Raw genomic sequence first — 26,417 nt, forward strand, 5'->3', positions numbered from 1 at the left:
AACACTTATGACCTTTAACAGTCTTCTGACTTGAATACCTGCTACAAGCCAAGCTTACCTGGCCTACCTGAAATTCTAGTCCTGGTCTTCTCTGGTCAATTCTGCCCAATGCTGCCAAAATTCTGTACAAAAAACCAAGCTCTAGCATCCATTTAAAAGAAAGTATTGTTGGGGTGCCTGGGTGGCTCAGTCAGTTAAGCATCCGACTTAGGCTCATGTCATGATCTCGCTCATGGTTTGTGAGTTCAAGCCTCGCGTTGGGCTCTGTGCTGACAGCTCGGAGCCTGGAGCCTGCTTCAGATTCTGTGTCTCCCTCTCTCTCTGTCCCTCCCCCGTTCATGCTCTTGTCTCTCTCTCAAAAATAAATACAAATTAAAAGAAACTATTAAAAAAAAAAAGTATTGTTGGTGTTTTAATACAAAATAACTTACCTAAGGTATCCTTTAGGTTTTTTACAATAGATGCTTTCCGAGCACTGTTTTTCCTTTCCACATAGTTAGAAGGCACAAAACCCGTTTTATTCATGGAGTTTCGAACTCGCCACCAGGATTTAGAGTCATCCAGAAGCCATAATCTCTCATTCTTCTTAATGTCCAGCTCTTGTTCTTGTTGGGCCACATAATCAAATTTGGCTATTACCACCACTTCTTCTGCCATCTTTCAGCAGCTTCAGCACTGTAACCACATAGAGAACATTTTTTATGAGGTTTAATTAATTAGTAGTAGTATACATGCTTTTCAAATGAGATACACCAAAACCCTAAGAGCCCTGAAAGGATTAAAGGAAAAATACGAAAAAACACAAAAAAAAACAGGCAATACTAATACTAATCAAAACAAAACTAGTGTAGCTATATTAATAACACACAAAAGGACTTTAAGGCAAACTATTACCAGTAATAAAGAAGTTCACTACAAAAACTAGTTCAATACATAATAGAAGATGTTATGAAATATATTTAACAGCTAAACTTATATGTACCTATTAACATAGTTCCAAAATAGATTGATAGAACCACAGGAAAAGTAGACAACTCCATTATCACAGAGGACAATTTTTAACATACTTATCTCAGTATAAATCAAGGAGACAAAAAAAATTAGTAAGGCTAGGTAAGAACTGACATCAAGGGGTGGCTGGGTGGCCCCGTGGTTAAGCACCAGACTCTTGATTTCAGCTCAGGTCACAATCTCACAGCTTGTGGGATGGAGCCCCGTGAGGGGATCCATGCTTGATAGCGCAGGGCCTGCTTCCTATTCTCTCTCTCCCTCTGCCTCTTCCCTGCTTGTACATGTGCACTGTCTCTCTCTCTCTCTCTCAAAATAAATAAACTTAAAAAGAAAAAAAAGAACTGACAGCAAAACCATTAATCTGATCTAATAAACATACACATATATTACTTCCAGAGATAATACAAATGGAATAAACATACAAATTGATCAAATGTTAGGCAATAGAGAAACTCCCAGTAACTTTCAAGTACTTGGTATCCTACAACCATATTCTCTGACAACCATAACAAAAAGAGCTTTTTAAAAACCTCCTGTTTGGCGGGAACCCTCTTGCACTGTTGGTGGGAATGCAAATTGGTGCAGCCGCTCTGGAAAGCAGTGTGGAGGTTCCTCAGAAAATTAAAAATAGACCTACCCTATGACCCAGCAATAGCACTGCTAGGAATTTACCCAAGGGATACAGGAGTGCTGATGCATAGGGGCACTTGTACCCCAATGTTTACAGCAGCACTCTCAACAATAGCCAAATTATGGAAAGAGCCTAAATGTCCATCAACTGATGAATGGATAAAGAAATTGTGGTTTATATACACAATGGAATACTACGTGGCAATGAGAAAGAATGAAATATGGCCTTTTGTAGCAACGTGGATGGCACTGGAGAGTGTGATGCTAAGTGAAATAAGCCATACAGAGAAAGACAGATACCATATGGTTTCACTCTTATGTGGATCCTGAGAAACTTAACAGAAACCCATGGGGGAGGGGAAGGAAAAAAAAAAAAAAAAAGAGGTTAGAGTGGGAGAGAGCCAAAGCATAAGAGACTGTTAAAAACTGAGAACAAACTGAGGGTTGATGGGGGGTGGGAGGGAGGGGAGGGTGGGTGATGGGTATTGAGGAGGGCACCTTTTGGGATGAGCACTGGGTGTTGTATGGAAACCAATTTGACAATAAATTTCATATATTGAAAAAAATAAATAAATAAATAAATAAAGCTAAAAAAATTAAAAATAAAATAAAAACCTCCTGTTTGGAAACTTCTAAAACTTTATGAGTCAAAGAAGAAATTATAATAGAATTGTGAAAATATTTAGAGAAGTAAAGTAATAAAAAGACTATATAGCCAATCTGTGGGATGCAGCAAAAGGACTATATATAGAGAAATCCTAGTTGTAAATAGTTACATCAGAAAAATCAGAAAATCTTAAACTAATGAACTGAGCATCTGTCTTAAGCAGTTAGAAAAGTAAAATATAAAGTAGAAAAAATGAAGTAATACAAATAAAAGTAGAATTTAATGAAACAGAAAACAATGATATAGGAGAAAGGCTCAATAGAATACAAAGGTAGTTCTTTGCCATGACTAAAAATGGACATAGTTTGGCAAGACTGATAAATGAATAAAGGAAAAACATACCCAAATACCAAGAATGAAAAGGGAGTCCTAATTATGGATGCTTCAGACATTCAAAACACCTGGCAATACTATAAGCAACTTTATTAATAAATCTGAAAACTAAAATGTGCAAATTTATAGAAAAATAAAAACTAAAAAGGTACTAGCATTCAATCTTAGTCATTAAGAAACCTTCCCATAATGAACATCCTGATGTTCATTAAAACCACACAGTTTTATAGGCAAGTTCTATTAAAATACAAGGAATTGTAATTCCAATTTACACAAACTCTTTCAGAAAAAAGAAAGGAAATTTACAAGTCTAACTCACTCTTGAACTTACTAGTTCAGCTTCCTACTTTCTTCAGAGAGATCATCATACATAAAAAGCTATCTCTGGCTTAGCAAGCAAATAAATTCAGCTTTTGGGTTTGGATATTGAATAGCATTCTCCTTTCTCAACAATGAAGCAAGTTGTTCAATGTTCTCAAAGAAATGCATTTTAATCTAGAATTCAACATTCACTAGCATTCAAGTGTAGATAGTTTTGTGTTTATAAGGCAGATACTTTTTGGGGGGCAATGCAAGGCCTCAAAACCTACCATATATTCTTTGGAAAGAATGACTCAAGTATGTAAAGCAGTGAAATAACTAATAATGCTAAAATAAGAGGATGATGTAGTATTAAAAAAAACAATGAACAGGGAGAAATCAGAAAAATCAATTTGTATTCCTGCAACTTTTCTGTATGTAATTACTTCACTTCCAAATAAGTTACAACCAAGTCTAAATAATTACTAGCACATGATGCAAAAATATACAGCAATGAGTGATAAATTTTCTGAGGCAATAAAAAGCAGAGGATTTTTTTTTTTTCGGGCATACTTAAGCACTGACTCTGATTCCTTCCCTGTGGGAAACTGCATGTGCGCGCACGCGCGCGCGCGCGCGCACACACACACACACACACACACACACACACACACACACACACACCCTTATAATTAATCTATAAATTTAATAAAATTTAATTGTAGGTCCCAGTGGAATTTATTTTGAAATGTGACAAACCAAGTTTAAAATTTACTTAGAAGAGTAATCATATAAAACCGGCAAATGATATTTTATTAAATTTAAGATTTGGTGTGATGGCGCTGTAGGTTGTATACCCAGAACTTTCTCATTTCCTCACAATATCTCAATTATCCTTCTAATTGTCACCTCACTATTATTGTTTTAGCCATGCAATTGGGGAGGACTGACTCTAGCTTCAAAGCTGTATTTGGGTTAATCAAAGTCATTCCTTCCCATCAAAAGGGTAATAATAAGGGAATTCTATAAACACTCCACACACATAAATTTGACAACTTAGAGGAAATGGACCAATTCTTCAAAAAATACAAATTATCAAAACACACTCATTATGAACTATATAATTTGAATAGCCCCATAACTATTCAGGAAATTAAATTCATAATATAAAAACTTTACCCCCCAAAAGAAATCTTCAGGTCCAGATGACTTCACTCAAGAAATCTACCAATTATTTAAAAAACTTACACCAGTTCTACATTATCTCTTCTAGGAAATAGTAGAGGGAGAAATATTTCCCAATTTATCTTTGAAGTTGGTATTACCCTGATGTCAAAACTGGACAACAACAGTATGAAAAAATGACCAACCAATATCCCTCATTAATATAGATGCAAATATCCTTAAAAAATATATAAGCAAGTGGAATTCAGCAGTATATAAAAAGAATTAATATGCCATGATCCAGTAGGGTTTTTTCCAGGGATACAAAGCTGGTTCAATATTCAAATATTAAACAGTATAATTCACATTAACAAGCCAAGAAAAATCATATGAGCATATTACTCAATGCAGAAAAAGCATCTGACAAATTCAATACCCATGATAAAAGTTCTCAGAAAAACAGAAATAGAAGGGAACTTCCTCAACTTGATAAATGGGATCTACAAAAAACCTACAGCTAACAACATACTTAATGGTTAAAGACCGATACCTTCCTCCTACAATCAAGAACAAGGTAAAGATACCCACTCTCACTACTCTTAATCAACAAAGTGTTGCAAGTTTTAGCCAGTTCAGCAAGGCAAGTAAAGGATATAAACAACACACAGATCAGAAAAGAAATAAAACTCTCCTTATCTGCAGAGGATATGACTGATAACACAGATTCTAAGAAAGCTACCAAAAAAACCCCCAAAAAACAAAAACAAAAAAACTCCATCCCAGTACTAACTAGTGAATTCAGCAAGGTCATAGGACACAAGATCAACATGCAAAAATCAACTGTATTTCTATATTCTATGAAGGAACACATGGACACCAAAATTAAAAATGCAATACCACTGGGGCGCCTGGGTGGCTCAGTCAGTTGAGCTTCAGATTTCGGCTCAGGTCATGATCTCACGGTCTGTGAGTTTGAGCCCCGCGTTGGGCTCTGTGCTGACAGCTCAGAGCCTGAAGCCTGCTTCAGATTCTGTCTCCCCCTCTCTCTCTGACCCTGCCTCATTCATGCTCTGTCTCTGTCTCAAAAATAAATAAACATTAAGAAAAAATTTTTTTTAATGTGATACCATTTATAATTACTAAAAATGGGAAAAAATGAAAGCGGTACAAAGCTAATAAAACATGAAGGAGACTATATGTTGAAAACTACAAAATGCAGATGAAAGAAATTAAAGAAAATCTAAAAGTGTTTCTGAAATGGAAGACACAGAGTAAGGACACTAATTTTTCCCAAATTGATACACAGGTTTACATAATTCTTATCAAAGTCCCAGCAAAATTTTTTTTGCTTATATACACAGTATTATTCTATAATTTGGATGGAAGGGCAAAATAACTAGAATAAGCTAAAACATTTCTTTAAGTCAATATAAAATGATTTGGGGAAACTTATTATATAGATATAATAGTCAAGTTGTATAATATCAGCAAAGAAATAGACACATATAACAATGGAAAAGAGAGCCCAGAAACAGACCCATAACAAATATGCCCAACTGGATTTTGATCAGGTATAAAAAGTAATTCACTGGCTGGGGAATGGGGTTTTCTCAACAAATGTTGCTAAAGCAAAAGGACATTAATAGCCACCTCCCAACCCCTGGCAAAAAAGTACAACACCTAATCTCACATCTTATACAAACACTAACTCAAAATGAATGACAACCTTAGATGTAAAACTATGAAATTTTAAGAAAAATATATCAGGATACAGAGCTAGGCAAAGAGTTCTTAGACTTGACACCACAAGCAAGATCCATAGAAGGAAAAACTCAATAACAGAAAGAGGTAGAAAATGAACAAAAGACATGAAGGGACATTCACTGAAAAAGATACATAGATGGCAAATAAGGACATAAAAAGATGTTCATCATCATTAGCTCTTAAGAAAATGCAAATTAAAACCACATTGAAATGTCACACACACCTACCAGAATGGCTAAATTAGAACAGTAACAATACCAAATGTTGATAAAGACATGTTGAAACTGAATCACTCATACACTGCTGATGAGAATATGTTAAATGATATAGATGCTCTGAAAAACAGCTTGGCAGCTTCTTGTAAAATAAAACATGCAACTACCACACAACCAAGCAACTGTACTCCAGGGCATTTATCCCAAAGAAATGAAGTCTTACATTCACACAAAAACTTTTACCTAAATACAAAACAACTTTATTTGTAATAGCCCCAAATGGTAAACCACTCAGATGTCCTTCAACAAGAGAATGGTTAAATAAACTGTGGTACATTCCATACCATGGAATATAATTCAGCAATAAAAAGGGGAAAAAAATAACTGATATATGCAATAACCTGAATGTAACTCCAGGGAATTATGCTGAGTGACCAAAAAAAACCCCAAATTAACAAAAACCAAAACCCAAAAAACACCAATCCCAAAGTTACACACTGTGTAACTCCACTTACAGGATATTCTTGAAATGACAAATCTATAGCAATGGTGAAGAGATTAATGATTGCCTAGGGTTAAGAAGGGAATGGGAATTGGGAGGGAAGTGGGGGTGGTTTTAAAAGAGCGACATCAGGGATTCTTGTGATGAAAATGTGTATCTTGACTATATAAATATTCCTATCTTGAATGTTATACTGTACTATACTTTTGCCAGATGTCACCATTGGGAGAAACTAAGTAAAGGAGACACTGGATCTCTCAGTAAGTTGTAAGATTTCTTATGACTGCATATGGATCTATAATTATCTCAAAATTAAAAGTTAAAAATAAAATACATTGATTAGAGAGAAAAAAGCAAAACAAAAAATATAGAAATAATATTTTCACACTCCTGATGTAAGGAAGTCTTTTATTACCATGATTCCAGTATTAGAAACTACAAAATGAAATTTAAACTTTTTTACAGCAAAGGACAGTACCTACTGCTGCTGTAACAGATTATCACAAACTTAGTGACTTAAATTACCTTACAGCTCTGGAGGTCAGAAGTATGAAATGGGTCTTATGAGCTAAAATCAAAGTGTCAGCAGAGTTGTGTTCTTTCTGGTGGCTGCAGGGGAAAATCTACTCCTTGCCATTTCCAGCTCCTAGAAGCTGCCTGCATTCCTTGGCTCATGACTGCACCACTCTGATCTTTAGTGTGATCCTCACATCTATTTTGCTCACTTTAACCTTTCTGCCTCCCTCTCATAAAGACCTTTATAATATACAGTGGCCCCATAAAGGTAATCCAAAATAATCTCCCCATCTCAAAATCCTTAACATATGCAAAGTCTCTTTAACTATACAAGGTGACATATTCGCAGGTTCTGGACATTAGAATGTGTACATCTTTCAGGAACCTTTATTCCACCTACCACCAACATCAAAAAACAAAGTTAAGAAACTAAGTTTAAAAACTGGCAAAGAACAGGGGCGCCTGGGTGGCTCAGTTGGTTAAGCATCTGACTTCAGCTCAGGTCATGATCTCACAGTTTGTGAGTTCGAGCCCCGCGTCAGGCTCTGAGCTGTCAGCACAGAGCCTGAAGCCTACTTTGGATTCTGTGTTTCCCTCTCTCTGCCCCTGCTCCTCCACCACTCATACTCTCTCTCTCTCTCTCAAAAAATAAACAATTTTTTTTTAATTGGCAAAGAACAAAAAAGTAATTATGGAAAAGAAAGGAGTCAAAAAGTACTGTAAAAGATCCACTTGAATGTCCTTATATAAAGAAATGAAAACTAAAATTGAGGCATTAGTCTTTACCTATCAGAGTAACAGAAAATAGAAAATAGCCCAAGTTTATTCAAAGCTCCCCCCGAATGTACAAAATATGCCTTCTACTACTTACTGGAATTGTAACTAAAAATTGATATAAAGGTTGTATCTTTTAATTATGGACATTTTCAACACATACATAGTAAGGAATAGTATAATGAACCCCCCACCTATCACCCAACTTCAATTATCAATATTCTGCCTTTGTGGTTTATTTATCCCCCCAATTTTTGGTGGGAGTGTGGAAATCCTATGATCTCACCTATAAGTACTAAGAGATAACACATACCCCATGAAAATTAGCAACTAATCAAGGGGCTTTTACCTTTTCTGCCATGGGCCTTCACCCCATAGGAAAAAGAAAGTTAAGTCTAGTAAAACCTATTACTCCTACTCAGAATAAGGTTTTAAATGCATAAAAATACAGAAGATTGCAAATACAATAAACTATATTGAAATTCAGCTATCAACATATTTTTTTAAAACTTGTGCCGTTAAAAATATAAGTGCTTCTTTATTAAGTTTAAAAGCACCTCCAACAATTCTTTCATTTCATTCAGTTTTGCTAAGCGTATTTAAATTAAAAAAAAAAAATTATAGTTGGTTTGAACCAGGATCTAAACTAAGTCTGTATACTGCACTTTGGTTAATGTTTTAAATCTCCTTAATCTATAGAACACAGTTCTCTTTCCCCACTATTTTCATGCCATTTATTTGTTGAAGAACCTGGCTTCATTTGTTCTAGAGCACTTCCCACATTGTGGATTTGACTGAGGTGCATCCTCATGGTGTTCCTTTATCTTCCCTATCTCCTATAAATTGGTAATTTTATATAGAGGGTTTACTCCCCTGACCCACCCCAGGTTCTATTATTGTTTTTGTAGGAAGACTTCAGAGATACTCATGTGTACTTATTGGCATAAAACTGGAGGCACCCTATATCTGGTTGATGTTTAAAATGAATGGTGGATTCATAATATCAAACTGATTCACCTATCATCAAGCTCCCCATCAAACCTTCACCTAATGGTTTTATCAGCCATTGACGATCACTGCCCAGATCTACTATCTCCAAAATGATGATTTGCTAGCTCAACCTGCTTTAGGAAACTGTGAATGTTTTACTAAGAACATTTATGATTACGCTAATACACAGACCCTAACAGGAAAGACAGAATATATGCTTCTGTGTGGTTAGAACACCAACTGGATATAGCAGGAATATCTGCCCTTTGTCTTTGACATAAATCTTTCCAGTCATGTATCTTTTTAACTTGGTTATTACATTTTAGGTACAAAAGTTTTCAAGAAAAACTTCACAATAATTGTCAAAATTTTAAATGCACATTTCTTTGAATCAGCAACCTACATACTACAGGAAAAAATAATGCAAGTATTTAAAGTTATGTAGAATGTTTGCTGTTTCACTGCTATGAAAAATAAGGAATGAAATGTACACCAAGCGGCACCTGGCTGGCTCAGTCAGAAAAGCATGCAACTCTGGATCCTGGAATTGTAAATTTGAGCCTCACGTTATGTGTAGAGATTGCTTAAGGATAAAATCTTTAGGGGAGCCTGGCTGGCTCAGTTGGTTGGGTATCTGACTTCGGCTCAGGTCATGATCTCACAGTCCTTGAGTTCGAGTAAAATCTTTAGGGGAGCCTGGCTGGCTCAGTTGGTTGGGTATCTGACTTCGGCTCAGGTCATGATCTCACAGTCCTTGAGTTCGAGCCCCGCGTGGGGTGGTGCTGACAGGTCTGAGTCTGGAGCCTGCTTCAGATTCTGTCTCCCTCTCTCTCTGCCCCTCTCCCACTCACGCTCTCTCAAAAATATATAAAAACATTTTAAAAAATTAAAAAAATAATAAAATAAAATAAAATAAAATAAAATAAAATAAAACCTTAAAAAAAAAAAAAAGAAATGCACACCAAGAGTGTCTAAATTATAAAGTACTGGTATGGTAAAATGGCCAATAAATATTAAGTAAAAATGCAAATTCCAAAATAAGAGGATTATAATTCTACTTTGAAAAAAATTCCAATTACAGATGTTTGTACAGGCATTAAAAAGTTCTGGGAGGGGGAGGCCTGGATGCCCTTAGTCAGTTGAGCATTTTGGCTCAGGTCATGATCTCGCTGTTTGTAAATTTGAGCCCTACATCGGGCTCTCTGCTGTCAGTTTAGAGCCTGTTCTAGATCCTCCGTCCCCTCTCTCTGCCCCTCTCCTGCTCATGAGCCTTTGTGCTCTCTCTCTTCCTCTCTCTCTCTCAAAAATAAACAAAAAACAAAAGTTCTGGGAGGATATACTGCAAGCTGTAAAAGTGATAGCCTCAATCAGTGAGTGGTAAGGTGGGTAAAACTTAGTCCGTACGCCACAGATCTGTGTGGTTTGAATACATATTACTTTATTTTTTCATGTTTTATTTATTTTTAAAGGAGAGAGTGCAAGCGGGGGAGGGGCAGAGAGAGATGGGGACAGAGGATCCAAAACAGGCTCTGTGCTGACAGCAGCAAGCCTGATGTGGGGCTCAAACTCTCAAGTCGTGAGATTATGACCTGAACCAAAGTCGGAGGCTCAACCAACTGAGCCACCCAGGCACTCCTACTTTATTTATTTATTTTTTAATGTACTATAAAAGATAAAACTAATGGAAAACTAGCTAATAGGAACTGGCAGCCAAAATACAAAGTAGGGGTGAGGAAAATTGGGAAAAGTATGACAGAAAAAGAAATGTAAGAGAAATAAGGGTATGAAGTAAATTTGCTTTATAGTAGAACCACAACTAACACCTAAATAATTATAACATAAAGCAAAATAAAACAAAAACAAAAAAAGAAAACAGACAAAAACAAACAAAAAAAAACACTAATAAGTTAAATTTCCTCTGAAGATCATTTCTTCAGTTAGGTAAGAGTTAATTTGAATTTAGAATCCAGACAGTAGGAAAAACGATGTATCTTTACATATGACAAAACATCGGGATAGCTATTGAGGCCAACTGAAAAAGCAAAGTAATGCTTCCTATCTCATGTGTACCCTGAGGCATAAACTAAGAGTAGAATGGGTAGAAACATTTGCACTATTTTAACAGCCATTTCTCTCTTGATCTCTTTTAGCCAAGCTTAGTTCAAATCATATAAATTGAATATAATGTGAAAACAGGGAGTAAATTCACAAACCACATTTACCAAACTAAATGTTTCACTGGAGAAGAGGCTGTTTCTCAATTAGAGGCCTTTCGTGGGACACCTGAAGTTGGCTTGGGCACTAACTCTTATTAATTTCGGCTCAGGGCATCGGCTCACAGTTCATGGGATCCAGCCCTGTGTCAGGCTCTGTGCTGACAATGCAGAGCCTGTGTGGGATTCTCTTTCTGCCCCTCCCCTGCTCACATGTGCTCTCTCAAAATAAATAAATAAACTTAAAAAAAAAATAGTAGGAGCACCTGGGTGGTTCAGTCGGTTGAGCATCCGTCTTTGGCTCAGATCATGATCTCGCTGTCCTTGAGTTCAAGTCCCACATTGGGCTCTGTGCTGACAGCTTAGAGCCTGGAGCTTGTTTCAGATTCTGTGTCTCCCTCTCTCTCTCTGTCCCTCCCCCACTCATGCTCTGTCTCTCTCTCTCTCTCTGTTAAAAATAAACATTAAAAAAAATTTTTTTTAAGTAAATACGTGGGTGAATATAGTAAGATTATTTTTTATCTTCTAAATTCTTTAAAACATGCATAGCTCTTGAGAAGGAATATTATAATACCATCATGGGGGTTCATATGTATAATTCATATGATAATTATTATATAAAGTGGGAAGGGCAACGGGACCTACTTGGTTGTAAGGTCTTATGGTCTTTTTTTTTTTTTCCCCAGGGAACATTTTGCTTTTCTTTATTTTTTTTTTTCAATATATGAAATTTATTGTCAAATTGGTTTCCATACAACACCCAGTGCTCATCCCAAAAGGTGCCCTCTGAGAGGCCCGAGAAAATTGAAACTTAAAAGCTTAAGTTATGGGAAACTGAAACCTAACCAAGCTTAACCAGCTTGTTCCGCTTCTGTACAATTGCTTGGCGCGCCCATGTATTCCTGATCAATCATTATTGCCTGGCACATCCGTATATTCTTGATCAACCATTGTTACTTGGCACATCTGTGTACTCCTGATCAATCATTGTTGCTTGGCACATCCGTGTATTCCTGATCAATCATTGTGATACCCGTACCCCCGGTTGTGGTCTGACCTAAAGGCAGGAACCAATCGAATACTGTTAAGTGTCCAACTTTAAACACCAACCAATCGCAGCTCTGTAACTGTGGAAAATTCCTGATTTCCCCATGAATTGTTTGTACCTGTCTATAAAAGGGGTGTAAAAACCTCTCTCAGGGCCTCTTGGCGCCACCAGCAACGGGGGCGCAGAGGTCCAGGTTCGAACCTGCAATAAATGACCCTTGCTGCTTAGCTTTGACTCTGGACTCTGGTGGTTCGTTTTTGGGGGTCTCTTAGACTCTGGGCGTTTCACCCTCCTCAATACCCATCACCCAGTAAGGTCTTATGTTCTATTTGAAGTGGTAAAATATAAATTCTAGATATAATATGAAAAGTCAAGTATACATAGAATATTATAATCTTTAGGTCAATCACTAAAAAAATTGGACAAAGATATAACCAAAAACCAATAGATACAATAAAATGGATACTAAGAAAGTATTCAAATAATCCAAAAGAAGACAAGAAAAACCTCCACAGTAAACAAATAATTAAACACAAATATATCAATAATTACACTAAATGGTCTTACACTAATTAAAAGACAGAGAGGTAGTTAGATTCAATTAATAAAAGACTATTAGAACCCCATTTTAAATATGATAGCATAAAAGTAAAAGATCATGCAAACAGGAATCAAAAGAAAGGTAAAGCTGCTATATAAATATCTGACAAAGTAGATTTCTGAACAAGAAAAATTACTGGGTATAGAAACAAGAGATAATGAGAAAAAGGTCCATTCACCAAAATGACACAACAATTTTAAATGTATATATACTTAACAGAGTTGCAAAATACATAAAGCAAAAATTATTAAAACTGAAAGAAGTAAACAAATCCACTATTCATGGAAACTACAACTACTCTCAGTAATTCACGGAACATGTATAAAAGCAGCAAAAAAAAAAAAAAAAAAAGATTTAAACAATATCAACAAAGAGAATCCAACTGACTTACATAACACTATACTTAACAGCAACATAAACATCTTTTCAAGGGCACATGGAATATTCACCAAGACAGATCATATTCTGGACACTAAAATAAACCTTAATGATTGTAAAAAGAATTGATATTGTACAGCATACATTCTATGACCATGACAGAATTAAACTAGAAACCAGTGACAGAAAGATAACTGGAAAATCTCTAAGTATTTGGAAATTAAACACTACACTTCTAAACAATTCATGTTATCAAAGAGGAAAACTCAAAGGAAATTAGTAAATATTTTGAACTAAATAAAACTGAAAACACAACATATAAAAATTTTTTAGATGCAGCTAATAAAGTACTTACAAAGAAAGTTATAGTATTGTCATTAATAAAATGTTAGAAAACAAGTCCCAAATCAATAATGTAAGTTTCTGCCTTAAAAAACTAGAAAAAGAGCATGTTAAACCCAGAGGAAACAAAAGGACATCATAAAGACCAGAAATCAGTGAGACTGAAATAGAAACTAGAGAAAAACCATTGAAACCAAAAGATGTTCTCTGAAAACATCAACAAAATTGATAACTCTCTAGCAAAAATGACCAAAAAGACAAATTACCAATGTAATGAAACATAAATGAAAGAAACCTAAAACTAAAAACATAATGAAATACTGTTGCTATGGTCTGAATGTTTGTGTCTCCCCAAAATTAATGTTGAAATCTTAACCTCCATAAGGTGATAGTTACTATGAAGCACGGCCTTTGGGAGGTGGTGATTAGGCCCTAAGGATAGAGCTCTCACGAATGGGATTAGTACTTTTATTAAAGAAATCCAATACAACTCCCTAAACCCATTCTACCATGTGAGGATACAAGAAGCTTGCAACATGGAGGAGGGACTCACCTGACCATGCTGGCACCCTGATCTCAAGACTTCCAGCTTCCAGACCTGCAAGCAGTAAGTTTCTGCTGTTTATAAGCCACCCGGCCTACCGTATTTTGTTATTATCAGCCCAAACATAATGATACAGAAACTGGTACCAAGAATTGAGGGTACAGCTGTAACAAATACTTAAAGATGTGGGAGTGGCTTTCAAACTGGATAATGGACAGAATCTGGAAGTACAGGCTAGAAAAATTCTACATTGCCATGAACAGACCATTAAGGTTAAATTCTTCTGAAGGCTCAGAAATGGGAGACATGCAGGGAAAGCCTCAATCCTTTTAAGAGAATCCCTAAGTGGTCATGAACAGAATGCTGACTGAAATACAGTGTTAAAAAAAGAGACAACGGGGGCACCTGGGTGGCTCAGTTGGTTGAGCATCTGACTTCAGCTCAGGTTATGATCTCGCAGTTCATGAGTTCAAGCCCCGCGTCGAGCTCTGTGCTGACAGCTCAGAGCCTAGAGCCTGCTTCGGATTCTGTGTCTCCCTCCCTCTGCCCCTTCCCAGCTCATGCTCTGTCTCTCTCTGTCTCTCAAAAAAGAATAAACATTAAAAAAAAAAAAAAAAAAAGAGGGAGACAACAGACCGAAAATGGAGTCCCTCATACTAAGCCCCTTGTCAGAAAACTAAGACTCAATACCTAGCATAATTGCAGTTTCAGTCTCTCCCAGAAATGTAACCTTTAACCAGTCGATCTGAAATTACCTGGTCAGCACCAGTGAGGTACCCTTCCATCCTTCCATCCTCCACCCTACCCAGCACCTTTCCATCCTCCACAGGAAGGTGGCCTCTTTGCTAGAAACGTCCTTTTCCTGCCTTTCTCTACCAATAAAAGGCTTTAATTTTGTACAGCTCTTTGGAGTTCCTTTCTATCTGCTAGATGAGATGCTGCCCAATTCATGCATCATCAAATAAAGTCAGTAAGATCTTTACATTTACCCAGTCGAATTTGTTTTTTTAACAACAGTAAAGGCCAATCTGTAACATCTCAGACAGAAATAAGGTAAATGTTATTGGAAACTGGAGGAAAGGTGATCTTTGTTAGAAGATGGTAAGGCGCTTTGCTGAACTGTATTCACATCCTAGTGTTTTGTGGAAGGGTAGAACTTGTGAGGATGAAACTGGCTATGTGACTGAGGCCATTTCTATGCAAAGTGTTGAAATTGTGGCTTGGTTTCACTTGAGTGCTTACAGTAAAACATGAGAAGAAAAATATCTTAAAGATATAATTGCTAATCAAAAGGGAAGTTAATTTAAAAGGTAGAAATTCTCACTCTGCTGTACTGCCAAAAAAAAAAAAAAAAAAAGAAGAGAACGAGCAAGAGAGAGAAAACACATTCAGAACAGAACACTATGAGTGTGGCAAGAGATTCTTTAATAGGGATTTGTAAAGGTGTGAACATGGGATTCAATGAGCCACCCCAGCAGGAAATAGCCAATATGAACTGGAAGGAGACAAAGATGAAAAAAGACTGTCAGTGTTCTTAGATTTAATAGGATGCGACATACAGATATGCCACTGCAAATGTGAGATACTCTTCAAGACAAGGGAAGAAGGACCCAAAAGGTGATTCAGAGATCATTAAGGCCACCTCCCCCATCTCAAAAAAGAAGGTCATTACCTGGGTTTCAACAGGCTGGAAGACTGCCAGCCCAAAGTCATGGAGGCCAGGCCAGTAGAGCCATTGGCATGCTATTCCTTAAGGAGCACTGTGCCTCAGGCTGTGCCCAGAAAAGCCATGGACAAAAATATTTAAAAATTTAACATTTTTAATGGTGAAAATATTTGAACAGATACTTCACCAAAGAAGACAGAGGTTTCCCCCACTACCTGAAAGTACAGCATTCCTATGAAACCTTTCACAAGCAAAAATGACATACAATGTATCCCCTTCTTTCTGAAAGTTCAAGTCACACCATTTTGCTTTTACTGAAGAATATCTCACGTACTAAGCACCTGTTTTTGCCAACCGAAAGAAATCCAAAGAGGATTTTCACTTTCACAATAAGTCATTACCATACTGATGTAGGTCTTTAAGTGGCATAATGTGAACTTTTGGAAAGGGGATAATGTACAAGGATGACATATAAACTCATATGAAGATCCTCTGCATCATAAGTCATTACAGAAATGCAAATTAAAACCACAAAATGATATCATGACACAGCAAATTAAATGGCTTAAAAAGGGAGGTAATAGGAAAGGAAGAGAGGGGAAGGGAAGGAGGGGACATACAGGAGAGTGGGGGTGGGAGGGGAGGGGACGGGAGGGGAGGGGAGGGGAGGGGAGGGGAGGGGAGGGGAGGGGAGGGGAGAGGAGAGGAGAGGAGAGGAGAGGAGAGGAGAGGAGAGGAGAGGAGAGGAGAGGAGAGGAGAGGAGAGGAAACACAACAGTACCAGGTGTCAATAAGGATGCAGAGCAAGGGGAATTCACACATTGCGCTTGTGGGGATGCAAAACAGTATAGCCACCTAAAGGGTAACAGTTTGGCAGCTTCTTATAAAGTTAAACATAGATAAACCATATACAATGTCCTTGAAACAGACTCAAAAGGCTACGTATGACATCCTGGACTACAAAGCGTGAGGGGGTGGGGCGCCTGGGTGGCTCAGTCGGTTAAGCTTCTGACTTCAGCTCAGGTCATGATCTCACGGTTCCTGGGTTCAGGCCCCGCACTGAACAAGGCTTTGTGCTGACAATTCAGAGCCTGGAGCCTGCTTCAGATTCTGTGTCTCCCTCTTTCTCTGCCCCTCCCCTGTTCGGTCTCTGTCTCTCAAAAATAAATGTTAAAAAATTTTTTAAATATATTAACAAAAAAAAGCATGAGGGGGTGAAAAACTGTTCTGTATTTAGATTGTGGCAGTGATTATATAACTGTGTCAAATCTCAACCACACTCTAAAAAGTGTGAATCTTCCTGAATGTAAACTAAAATATTTGGCAGAAAATATTCACTGCTCAGTCTGATACTTTAAATGGGCTTGTTTATATTCACATGATTCTGTATCATCATGTAATATACATTCACTAAGTTTTGCAGATCTTCAAATGTTGACATTTTATTATAAAATATCATTGCATTCATACAGCCTCTAGAATCTCCAGAGTAAAAATGGAAATTAACATCTCTGTATAATGAAAATAGTCTGGTCTTGTAGACTCTTTAAAAGGTATGTTAGGAACCTCCAGAGAATTGCTAATCTAAATATAGTAATAATAACATCAGGCCAAACACCTAAAAATATATTCTTCCCCAACCTACTTTTATATTTTATACATTTATTGGGTATATTTATATATTAATGACACTAAGTCTGTCAAATCATGTTACCAATCATATTGTGTGTAATATGTAAACTATGAGGAAGAGTACAGTTTGCTATGTATATAGCCCATGATAAATATGACCGTTTTTGGCAAGGCAATTGTTACATTCTGAGGAGAAGTATGGAATTAGCAAGTGATAGAAAAAAATTCTAAAAAGAAATCTCTCATGCTAATACAAATGCAATTTTAGACTCTCTTATAGTTTAACACATAACTTGACAATTTCCTGTTTCTGATAAAAATCAGCAGAGTGACAATACCCAAATGACTAACTCCGGAAGTTTGGTTGGGTTACAGATCTTTCAGTAAACAATGAAGGGGGAAAAAAAATCCCCAAATACCTAACTTCAATATGCTGTAAGTAATGCAAAAAGACAAAGCAATTCATAAAATGATTTTATTCTATTCAATGTTTTAAGCCCTACTATCTTGTCAAGTAATTTTGATTGTTAAACACTCTTACAATGAAACAACACAGGTAAGAATCCCATCATGGGGAAAATAAAAGATTATAGGCTAGTCTGAAATAAAGGCTCTTAAAAAAAAAAAATCAGGACTTTTTCTTTTTAAACAGGTCAAATAAAATGCCACCTTCTTCTATTTAGTTTTGCAAATATCACTTTGAACATATCCCCAATAGAAGCAAACAAACAAACAAAAAAACCCACAGGCAATAGTTCTGTGCATACCAAAATTAATTCAACAAATATTTACTAAGTAGTTTTTACAGACTAACAGGACACAGAGCTAATAAGGCCTGAGAGTAAAGAAAGGTATATCAAGCAAAACATGTTCTCAAAATAATCAACTGTAATTCTATTTTTCAAAAACTTATTTCATTAATGCTTTACTACTCCCTATATGATTATTTTGTCAGCTATCACAAAATGTTACTTATTACTCTGAATTATAAGCTGTATCAAGATCACCTTAAGAACATATCACCATTTTACACTCTGAAGAATATTACATTTTATATAATCTAAAGAAGAAACCATTATACATTACCACTAAAGTAAAAGGAATAATCTTGCTAATATTACTAAATGATAAATAATTATGGTATAAATCACCAATTATGAAAAAAAGTAACATAATGAAGAATTTACTGGCATAATTAATACAACAAATGTAAACACATTAACTGATTTAATCCTTATTGTACTACATGGCAATTAAACCTAAATGGGTTGATAATCAACTATACTCATGTTTTTAATATGCATTTTTTAAACTGTGATACATATGATGGGCTGAATTTTTTCCCCTCCAAAATTCAGATGCTGAAATCCTATCCTCTAGTACCTCAGAATGTGACTGTATTTGGAGATAAGGTCTTTAAAGAGGTAATTAAGGTAAAACGAGGTCATTAGGGTAGCTCCTAATCCAGTAGGACTGGTGTCATTATAAGAAGAGCTGATTACCAGGGCACCTGGGTGGCTCAGTCGGTTGGGCATCCGACTCTGGCTTAGGTCATGATCTCAAGGTTCATGAGTTCCAGCCCCACGTCGGGCTCTGTGCTGACAGCTCGGAGCCTGGAGTCCGCTTTGGATTCTGTGTCTCCCTCTCACTCTCTTTGCCCCTCCCCCACTTGTGCTCTGTCTCTGTCTCCCAAAAATGAATAAATGTAAAAAAAAAATTTTTTTTTAAGAAGAGCTGATTAGGACACACACTATGCAAAGACCATATGAAGACACGGAGAAGACAACCATCTACAAGCCAGAGAGAGGCCCTCAGAAGAAACCAATCCTGATGACAACTTGATCTTAGACTCTAGCATCCAGAATTTTGAGACAATAAACTTCTGTTAAGCCACCAATCTGTGATACTCTGAAGGGCAACCCTAGCTAACTGATACAATACACATAAAATTTATCATCTGAACCATTTTTAAGTGTCCAGTTCAGTGGCATTAAGTACGTTCATCATGTTGCACAATTATCACCACTATCCATCTCAAGAACAATTTTGATCTTGCAAAACTGAAATTCTATACACTTTAAATCATAACTCCCCTATACAGCCAAACTACCAAGTAAAATTAAGTGTAAGAATAACAGTCATTTTCAGACAACCATTCTCATAAAATTTAATTCCAATTTACACTGACTTAGGAAACAACCAGACAATATGTTCCAGCAAAACAAAGGAGTAAAGCAAGAAAAAAGAAGACACAGAATCTAGGAAGCAGGAAAAGCAATGAATAAAGGCAAAAGGAATTTCCAAAATGCTAGCAAAAGTAAATTAAGATCAGAAGCAGATCTAGAATAAACAGTCCAAATTGGAGGATTCCAAAAAAAGAAAAAAACCTGGTAAAATTATCTGACAGATTAGGCTATTTACAGAACTGCTGGAACATGGGAAGGCTTAGCTATAAGTTCAAAGACAACAAAGAAAATTTTAAATTTTAAATGTAAACCATATAAATTTCTTATAAATTAAAAAAATTACACAAGAAGTAAAATTTAATCATAGTAGATGGGTCAGCTATAAACAATATGTATGTGTTTTATATAGTCATAATGATGAAAATCCCGAATATGAATATACAATTTTAACTAAGACAATAAGGCTAAGAAAGGTTAAGAAAGTAAATGGGGGCACCTGGCTGGCTCAGTAGGTACAGCATGGGACTCATGATCTCAAAATTGTGATTTCGAGCCCTAGCTGGGTACAGAGATTGCTAAATAAATAAATAAATAACCTCATTAACCTTAACAGAAAATCAGTAGGTGTCTAAAACTAATCCATCAGGAGATAAAACAATTACATGTTTTTTATTTATCAAAGTAATACATGAATATAGTTTAAAATGTCAAATAGTACTATAAGGCCTCTAACAAAAGTTAACAGTCCTTTGTTCTCCTCCTCCTTTTTCCTCCTGCTGGTCAAGAAGTCACCACTTTCAACTTTTTACGCTGTTGCTTCTAAAAGAGCTCAAAAAATTTTAAAGTGATTACTTCTTGAGGCAAGGGGGTAGAAAAAGGAGAGCAAAGGTCTGCTATTTTTGTTATTAGGCCTTTTAGCACTATTTGACATTTTAATTTTTTTTATATTTATTCACTTAAAAAAATTGTTTAATGTTTATTCATTTTTGAAAGACCGTGAGAGACAGTGCAAACAGGGGTGGCGCAGAGAGAGAGGGGGACACAGAATCCAAAGCAGACTCCAGGCTCTTGGCTATCAGCACAGAACCTGATGGGGGGCTCAAACTCACGAACTGTGAGATCATGACCTGAGCTGAAGTCGGACACTTAACCGACTGAGCCACCCAGGCACCCCAATGTTTACTCATTTGAGAGACAGAGAGAGAGAGAAGTGCAAGGTGGGGGAGGAGCAGAGAGAGGGAGACACAGAATCCAAAGCAGGCTCTATCTAGTCTCTGAGCTGTCGGCACAGAGACCGACACGGGACTCAAACCCATGAATGAGAGATCATGACCTGAGCCGAAGTCAGATGCTTAACCGACTGAGCCACCCAGGTGCCCCAACACTGTCTGACATTTTCATCTATGTTCATATATTACTTTGATAATTAAGAAAAAATTAGAAAACCTCACTGATCCGTTAAAAATCAAACTTAAGTCAACCAAAATGGTGAATAGCTAGCTAGCTGACATTCAAGCTGTATGAGCATCCGTTTTCTCTTCTTTTCATAGTAGTGTTTCAGCTTCCTTCTCAGACCCTATCCTCTCCATCCCTGCCCCCATCCACCAATTCTATATTGACATTCTTTAGGTGGAGTTCCAACCCAGGGCTAGTATATGCAATCAGGCACAGCTAATCAGAATATTAAATCCCCTTATTTCCTGTGACTAGTGAAGAATGGGCTTAAAACAAGTTGTTCATTCATAAAGTTTCTTAGGATGTCTACAGAGGTTACTGGGAAAGCACTCTCTCTTTTCCCAACAGACTTAAACCTGAAAGCAGAGTAAATGTCACTATACAGAACCCGACAATGAAGCTGAGAGGTGCACAGAGATTAGATTCTATTTTTTGAGCCTCCAATTCTAATTATTCCTCAACCCAGAATCTATCCCTGGATATTTCACTTCATAAACCAAAATTACTTTTCTGTTAAACAAACAGGGCCAATATACGATAACGAGCACCTGAACTGAAAGAAAAAATAGAGTATCAAATTTGGTTTTTTGAAGTTTGTTTGTTTACATAATCTCTACACCCAGCGAGGGGCATGACTCACAACCCCAAGATCAAGAGAGCATGCTTTCAACTGAGCCAGACCGGCATCCCTAGAGTGTCAAATTTAAAGGAAAAAAAAGCACACTCTGTAAGAAAGACTTCAGAAGTAAGAAAAATGCAAAAGCAAGGATAAAATAAACTAAATGGAGATTAAGAAAACCCTAATAGCAAGTACAGACATTCCCAAATTTAACAACTCTGTGTGTGTGTTACGTGTAAACACTCTGGACCAGGTTTAATGAAGGCTAACACTGGACTCTTTCATTGCCTGATTGCTGCCTCATAGCTCGCATGCATGCTCCCAGAAAGGGCCTGTCCCAGTTGGCTCTGCCTTATCGCCACAGCGTCCCCACCTGGCTGAAGTTGATGTCTGCCGACGTGAAGGAACAGATCTACAAACTGGCCAAGAAGGTCCTGACTCCCTCATAAATCAGTGTAATCCTGAGAGAGACTCACATGGTGTTGCACAAGTACATTTTGTGACAAGCAATAAAATTTTGAGAATTCTGAAGTCCAAAGGACTTGCTCCTGATGTTCCTGAGGATCTCGACCATTTGATTAAGAAAGCTGTTCGAAAGAATCTTGAGAGGAACAGAAAAGGATGTTAAATTCCCACTGATTCTGATCGAGAGCTGTCTTCACTAGTTGGCTTGATATTAAGACCAAAGGAGTCCTCTCCCCGCAACTGGAAATACGAGTCACCCACAGCCTCTGCCCTGGTTGCATAAATTTGACTATGTACTCACGCAATAAAATCATTGTCTAACTAGAAAAAAAAACTAACACTGAAAACGATGTGGATCTTATGAACCAAACCCCTGATTTAACCAAGCTTTCACCTGTGTATTATTTATCTTTTCAAGGCTCTACTACGTGCAAGACACAGTATGAGCTATCCAGTTTACAAAGATAAGTCTGTCCTGAAAGAGCTTACAAGCTAGTGGAAAAAGTTCCATTTCTTGCCAATATTACTTCATCTGTAATGCTGACTTACATTAAACTTATTCTGCTCACATGAGCATCACAAACTATGCCAATTGCATTTGTAAACTGGGTCTAATGTACTGCGAATGTTTATATACATTTAGATACACCTTTGACTAAGCCAGTAAAACCACCTGTCTTCACTTCTGGTTTCCAGATTCCACCAATTTTAAAGTGTAATATAAAAACAAATGGTCTGCCTTTAACTCCAAAGGCCTTAAGAACAAAAAGTATAATGGTCCTAAGGAGGCAAGCTAGGTACCAGTATAAAAAAGACAGATCCAGAGAAGCAGCATAACAACTTTATACCCACTAGTTCTAAGACAAAAGCCGTGCATTCTGGTTTTATTCTCTTCCCATAAGTTAATGCCAAAAAGGGAGCCACTAATATTTGGAGAACGGGGGCGCCTGGGTGGCGCAGTCAGTTAAGCGTCTGACTTCAGCTCAGGTCACGATCTTGCGGTCCATGAGTTCGAGCCCCACATCAGGCTCTGGGCTGATGGCTCAGAGTCTGGAGCCTGCTTCCGATTCTGTGTCTCCTTCTCTCTCTGCCCCTCCCCCCTTCATGCTCTGTCTCTCTCTGTCTCAAAAATAAATAAACGTTAAAAAAAAAAAATTTTTTTTAAATATTTGGAGAACGGTTTTTCTACTCACTTGTGCCATCAACTGTGGAGGTTCTGCGAAAAACAAATAATCTTCCTGAGACACCGATGTAGGGATTTCATTCAGTCTAGACTGCCTCTAACCCCTAAGTGCTGGGGAGAAAGACCCTCATAAACAAACTTGTCCTTTACCTAAGGGGAATGGAGCTCCACTAGGTGACTGCACCCTGAAAAATAAAATGGCAGTCAGAAACTAGAGAACAAAGGTCATGATAATAAAAGTAGATTTAGGTTAATCTCTTACATCTTTGTCACTATTATCTCTAAATTGATTCCATATTTGGCTATGTGGGCTGTAAAAGAAAAGGAATGAGAGGTATGTCTAGATTTTCTAACTCACCAGCCAAGTTGACAGAACCCCCAAGAGGTTTGGGGTGAAAACAGCTTTGGGGGGGGGGCACATGCTGGTTGGGTATCTACTTCAGCTCAGGTCATGATCTTGCAGTTCAGGAGTTTGGGCCCCACGTCAGGCTTGCTGCTGTCTGCGCAGAACCTACTCCAGATCCTCTGTCCCCACTCTCCCCCACTCTGTTCTTCCCAGTTGCACTCTCTAGCTCTCTCAAAAATAAACATTTAAAAAAAATTCTTTTAAATGTTTATTTATTTTTGAGAGAGAGAGAGCACAAGCAGGGATGGGACAGAGAGAGGGAGACACAGAATTTGAAGCAGGCTGGAGACTCCAGGCTCTGAGCTGTCAGCACAGAGCCTGACACAGGGCTTGAACCCACGAGCCATAAGATCATGACCTGAGCCAAAGTCGGATGCTCAACCGAGCCACCCAGGCGCCCCAAAAATAAACATTTTTTTTAAATTATTAAAAGAACAAAAGGAACTACAGCCTCTGAGATCTGATTCAAAGAAAAAAGGAGTATAGGAACCAATCCAGGCCTGAGAACAGAAAACCCCACACCACTCTCACATTAAGTGAAGTAATACTCCACAGGTACTTGCAAACTGTTAGATTACCACATACAAAGGCCTAGGTCTTGAGGGTTAATTCTCTTCCACCATCAGTGAGCCATCTAGCTTCCTCAGGCTATCCCTAATCTGCAGGGCTGGGAGTTGTGTCCTAGGACTATTCAAATACTACTTTGATAAATAAGGATCTTCCAAGTCCAGGATCTGCACCTGAAAGTGACTGCCTCCTTCAACTTTGTACCCTAGGCAACTTGCTTGCCTTGCTCTAGTCTCAGCTCTGCTCTACTGCTCCTAGAAATAAAACATGCTTAACAAACAAGAGTTGCCATTAAACTGCCTTGCCATTAATTATGAGTCAAGGAATGTCATATTAACTTCCTTGAAACTCCATTTTCTTATTGGTAAAATAAGAGAACTGAATCAGATTGTATCAAAAAGTCTCCTGAGTTATATCAAAACTATGATCATATCAAAACTATTAACTAAATTTCTCCTTAAATTATCTGGACTAAATAAAACCAGATCTGTATTGTGTTTTCTAATATTTTCATCATCTTAGCCCCTTGGTATTCTAGTCTTTACTCTTTAATATACTCTTAATTACCAAATCTCTTTTAAGTGTCATTCCAAGTCATGTTTCCAAAGTTGTACACATTTCAAAAGAATACACACAGCACAGGGGACAGTGAAACTATCATTTCCCCACGCTATATAGTACAAATAAGGTTTAGATTATACCATCACATTTAGGAACCATATTCTCCTAACATATACTAAAACTTGTATGTAACATGAAATTCAGGACATATTTAACATGCAATTAATCATAATATGAGTATTTTCACATTAACTGCTATACTTAATTCTAATTCTCCCTCATGTTCTCCATGTGCTTATGTAATTTGTATTCAAAAATATTTTCAGGGCTTTACCACTTAAGCCTTACTATTAAAATTGGCTTGTATCTTTATCTTTTGGCTTATGCATGCAATAGGACCTACCAGAGAGTTACAGAGAACCAGTACACTATCACTTAAAATTCCTAGGGGTGGTGGAGCCTGGGTGGCTCAGTCAGTTGAGCATCTGACTCTTGATTTCTGCTCAGGTCATGATCTCATGGTCGTTAAAATGGAGCCCCAAGCTGGGCTCTGTGCTGGTAGCACAGGGCCTGCTTGGGATTCTCTGCCTCTTTCCCCGCTCCTCACCAGCTTGTGCTCGCTTGCATGCATGCTCTCTCGCATGCATGCTCTCTCAAGATAAATAAATAAACATTAAAAAAAAAAAAAACTAGGTGTGAAAATGCTTTCTAAAGTACAGTACTTATCTACTCCGTAGGCACCTCACATTTATCCCTACAAAGTTTCTGCTTCTGTGCTCTATAATTCAGTAAACAGTAACACTATCAATCTAGTTATCTGGATTAATGAAACCCTATTCAGTCAAACCCTGCATCTCAATTCTTGTCCTTTTTACCTCCTTCATAGGACTCAAATGATTCCATGTTATATCCATTCTCACTACCATCACCTTAGTAGTAATGAAGGCATTTGCCTCCTTAAGGTGTCTCTTGCTTTCCAGTCTTATCCGCTTCCAGTTGGAAGCATTTGGTTTTCTTCTTAGGAAAAAAAAATATCAGAAAACAAGAATTCCTTCTTTTATGTATCTGCTATCTAGACTTAAAAACTAAGTAAAAGGTCTCATATGTGTTTATTTTGAAGTATAATCTGAAAAACAAGGGAAAAAAGATTGAACTCTGAAACTATAATGAAACTCCCTTTTGTAAAGTTATGAGAAGATTCTGGGAAGACGGTGGCATAAGAAGCCCTCCAAATTTGGTCTCTCCACCTAGACAACAACTGTACTAGCAGAATCTGTCTAATTGAACTATTTTACAATTTTGGAGACTACCCCAAGGCTTGAAACTTCCAGAGGAAGTCTTGGACTATTAACTTTGGTTAATTTCAGTTAGCTCAGCAATGGCTAGTAGTAGCATCTTCCACTCCCCAGGCCCATGCCACGTAGCTGTACATTAGTTCCAAAAGCAGCTTTCAAGAGTCAAAATGAGCCTGTCATCCATATATCAGGGATCTGTGTTCTGACAGTTGAATGATGCTTCTGATCACTGAGGTGCTGACAGAGGCATATGCGTGCGCGCGCGCGCACACACACACACACACACACACACACACACACCCACCCACCCACCAATTATGTAAGCCCTTTTCCCTCAGGCTGAAGAAAATCTTATCTACAGGGCTGGAGTCTTTTTTAACCTTCTCCTTT

General features: G+C 37.3%; 1 protein-coding gene and 1 pseudogene across 4 annotated transcripts in view; one reads left to right on the forward strand and one right to left on the reverse strand.

Annotated features, from left to right (window-relative positions):
- Positions 1–26,417, reverse strand: part of NCK1 (NCK adaptor protein 1) — an 81,657-nt gene that overhangs the window by 19,290 nt on the left and 35,950 nt on the right. For all 4 annotated transcript variants that reach the window (XM_027061782.2, XM_027061781.2, XM_027061783.2 and 1 more), the window contains exon 2: positions 432–675. In XM_027061782.2, coding sequence (XP_026917583.1) covers positions 432–657 — 226 coding nt within the window. In that variant the 5' untranslated portion in view covers positions 658–675. The remainder of the gene's footprint in view (positions 1–431; positions 676–26,417) is intronic.
- Positions 21,859–22,392, forward strand: LOC106976810 (40S ribosomal protein S13-like; annotated as a pseudogene).

This window comes from Acinonyx jubatus, chromosome C2 (genome assembly GCF_027475565.1).
Source record: "Acinonyx jubatus isolate Ajub_Pintada_27869175 chromosome C2, VMU_Ajub_asm_v1.0, whole genome shotgun sequence".
Classification (NCBI taxonomy): domain Eukaryota; kingdom Metazoa; phylum Chordata; class Mammalia; order Carnivora; family Felidae; genus Acinonyx; species Acinonyx jubatus.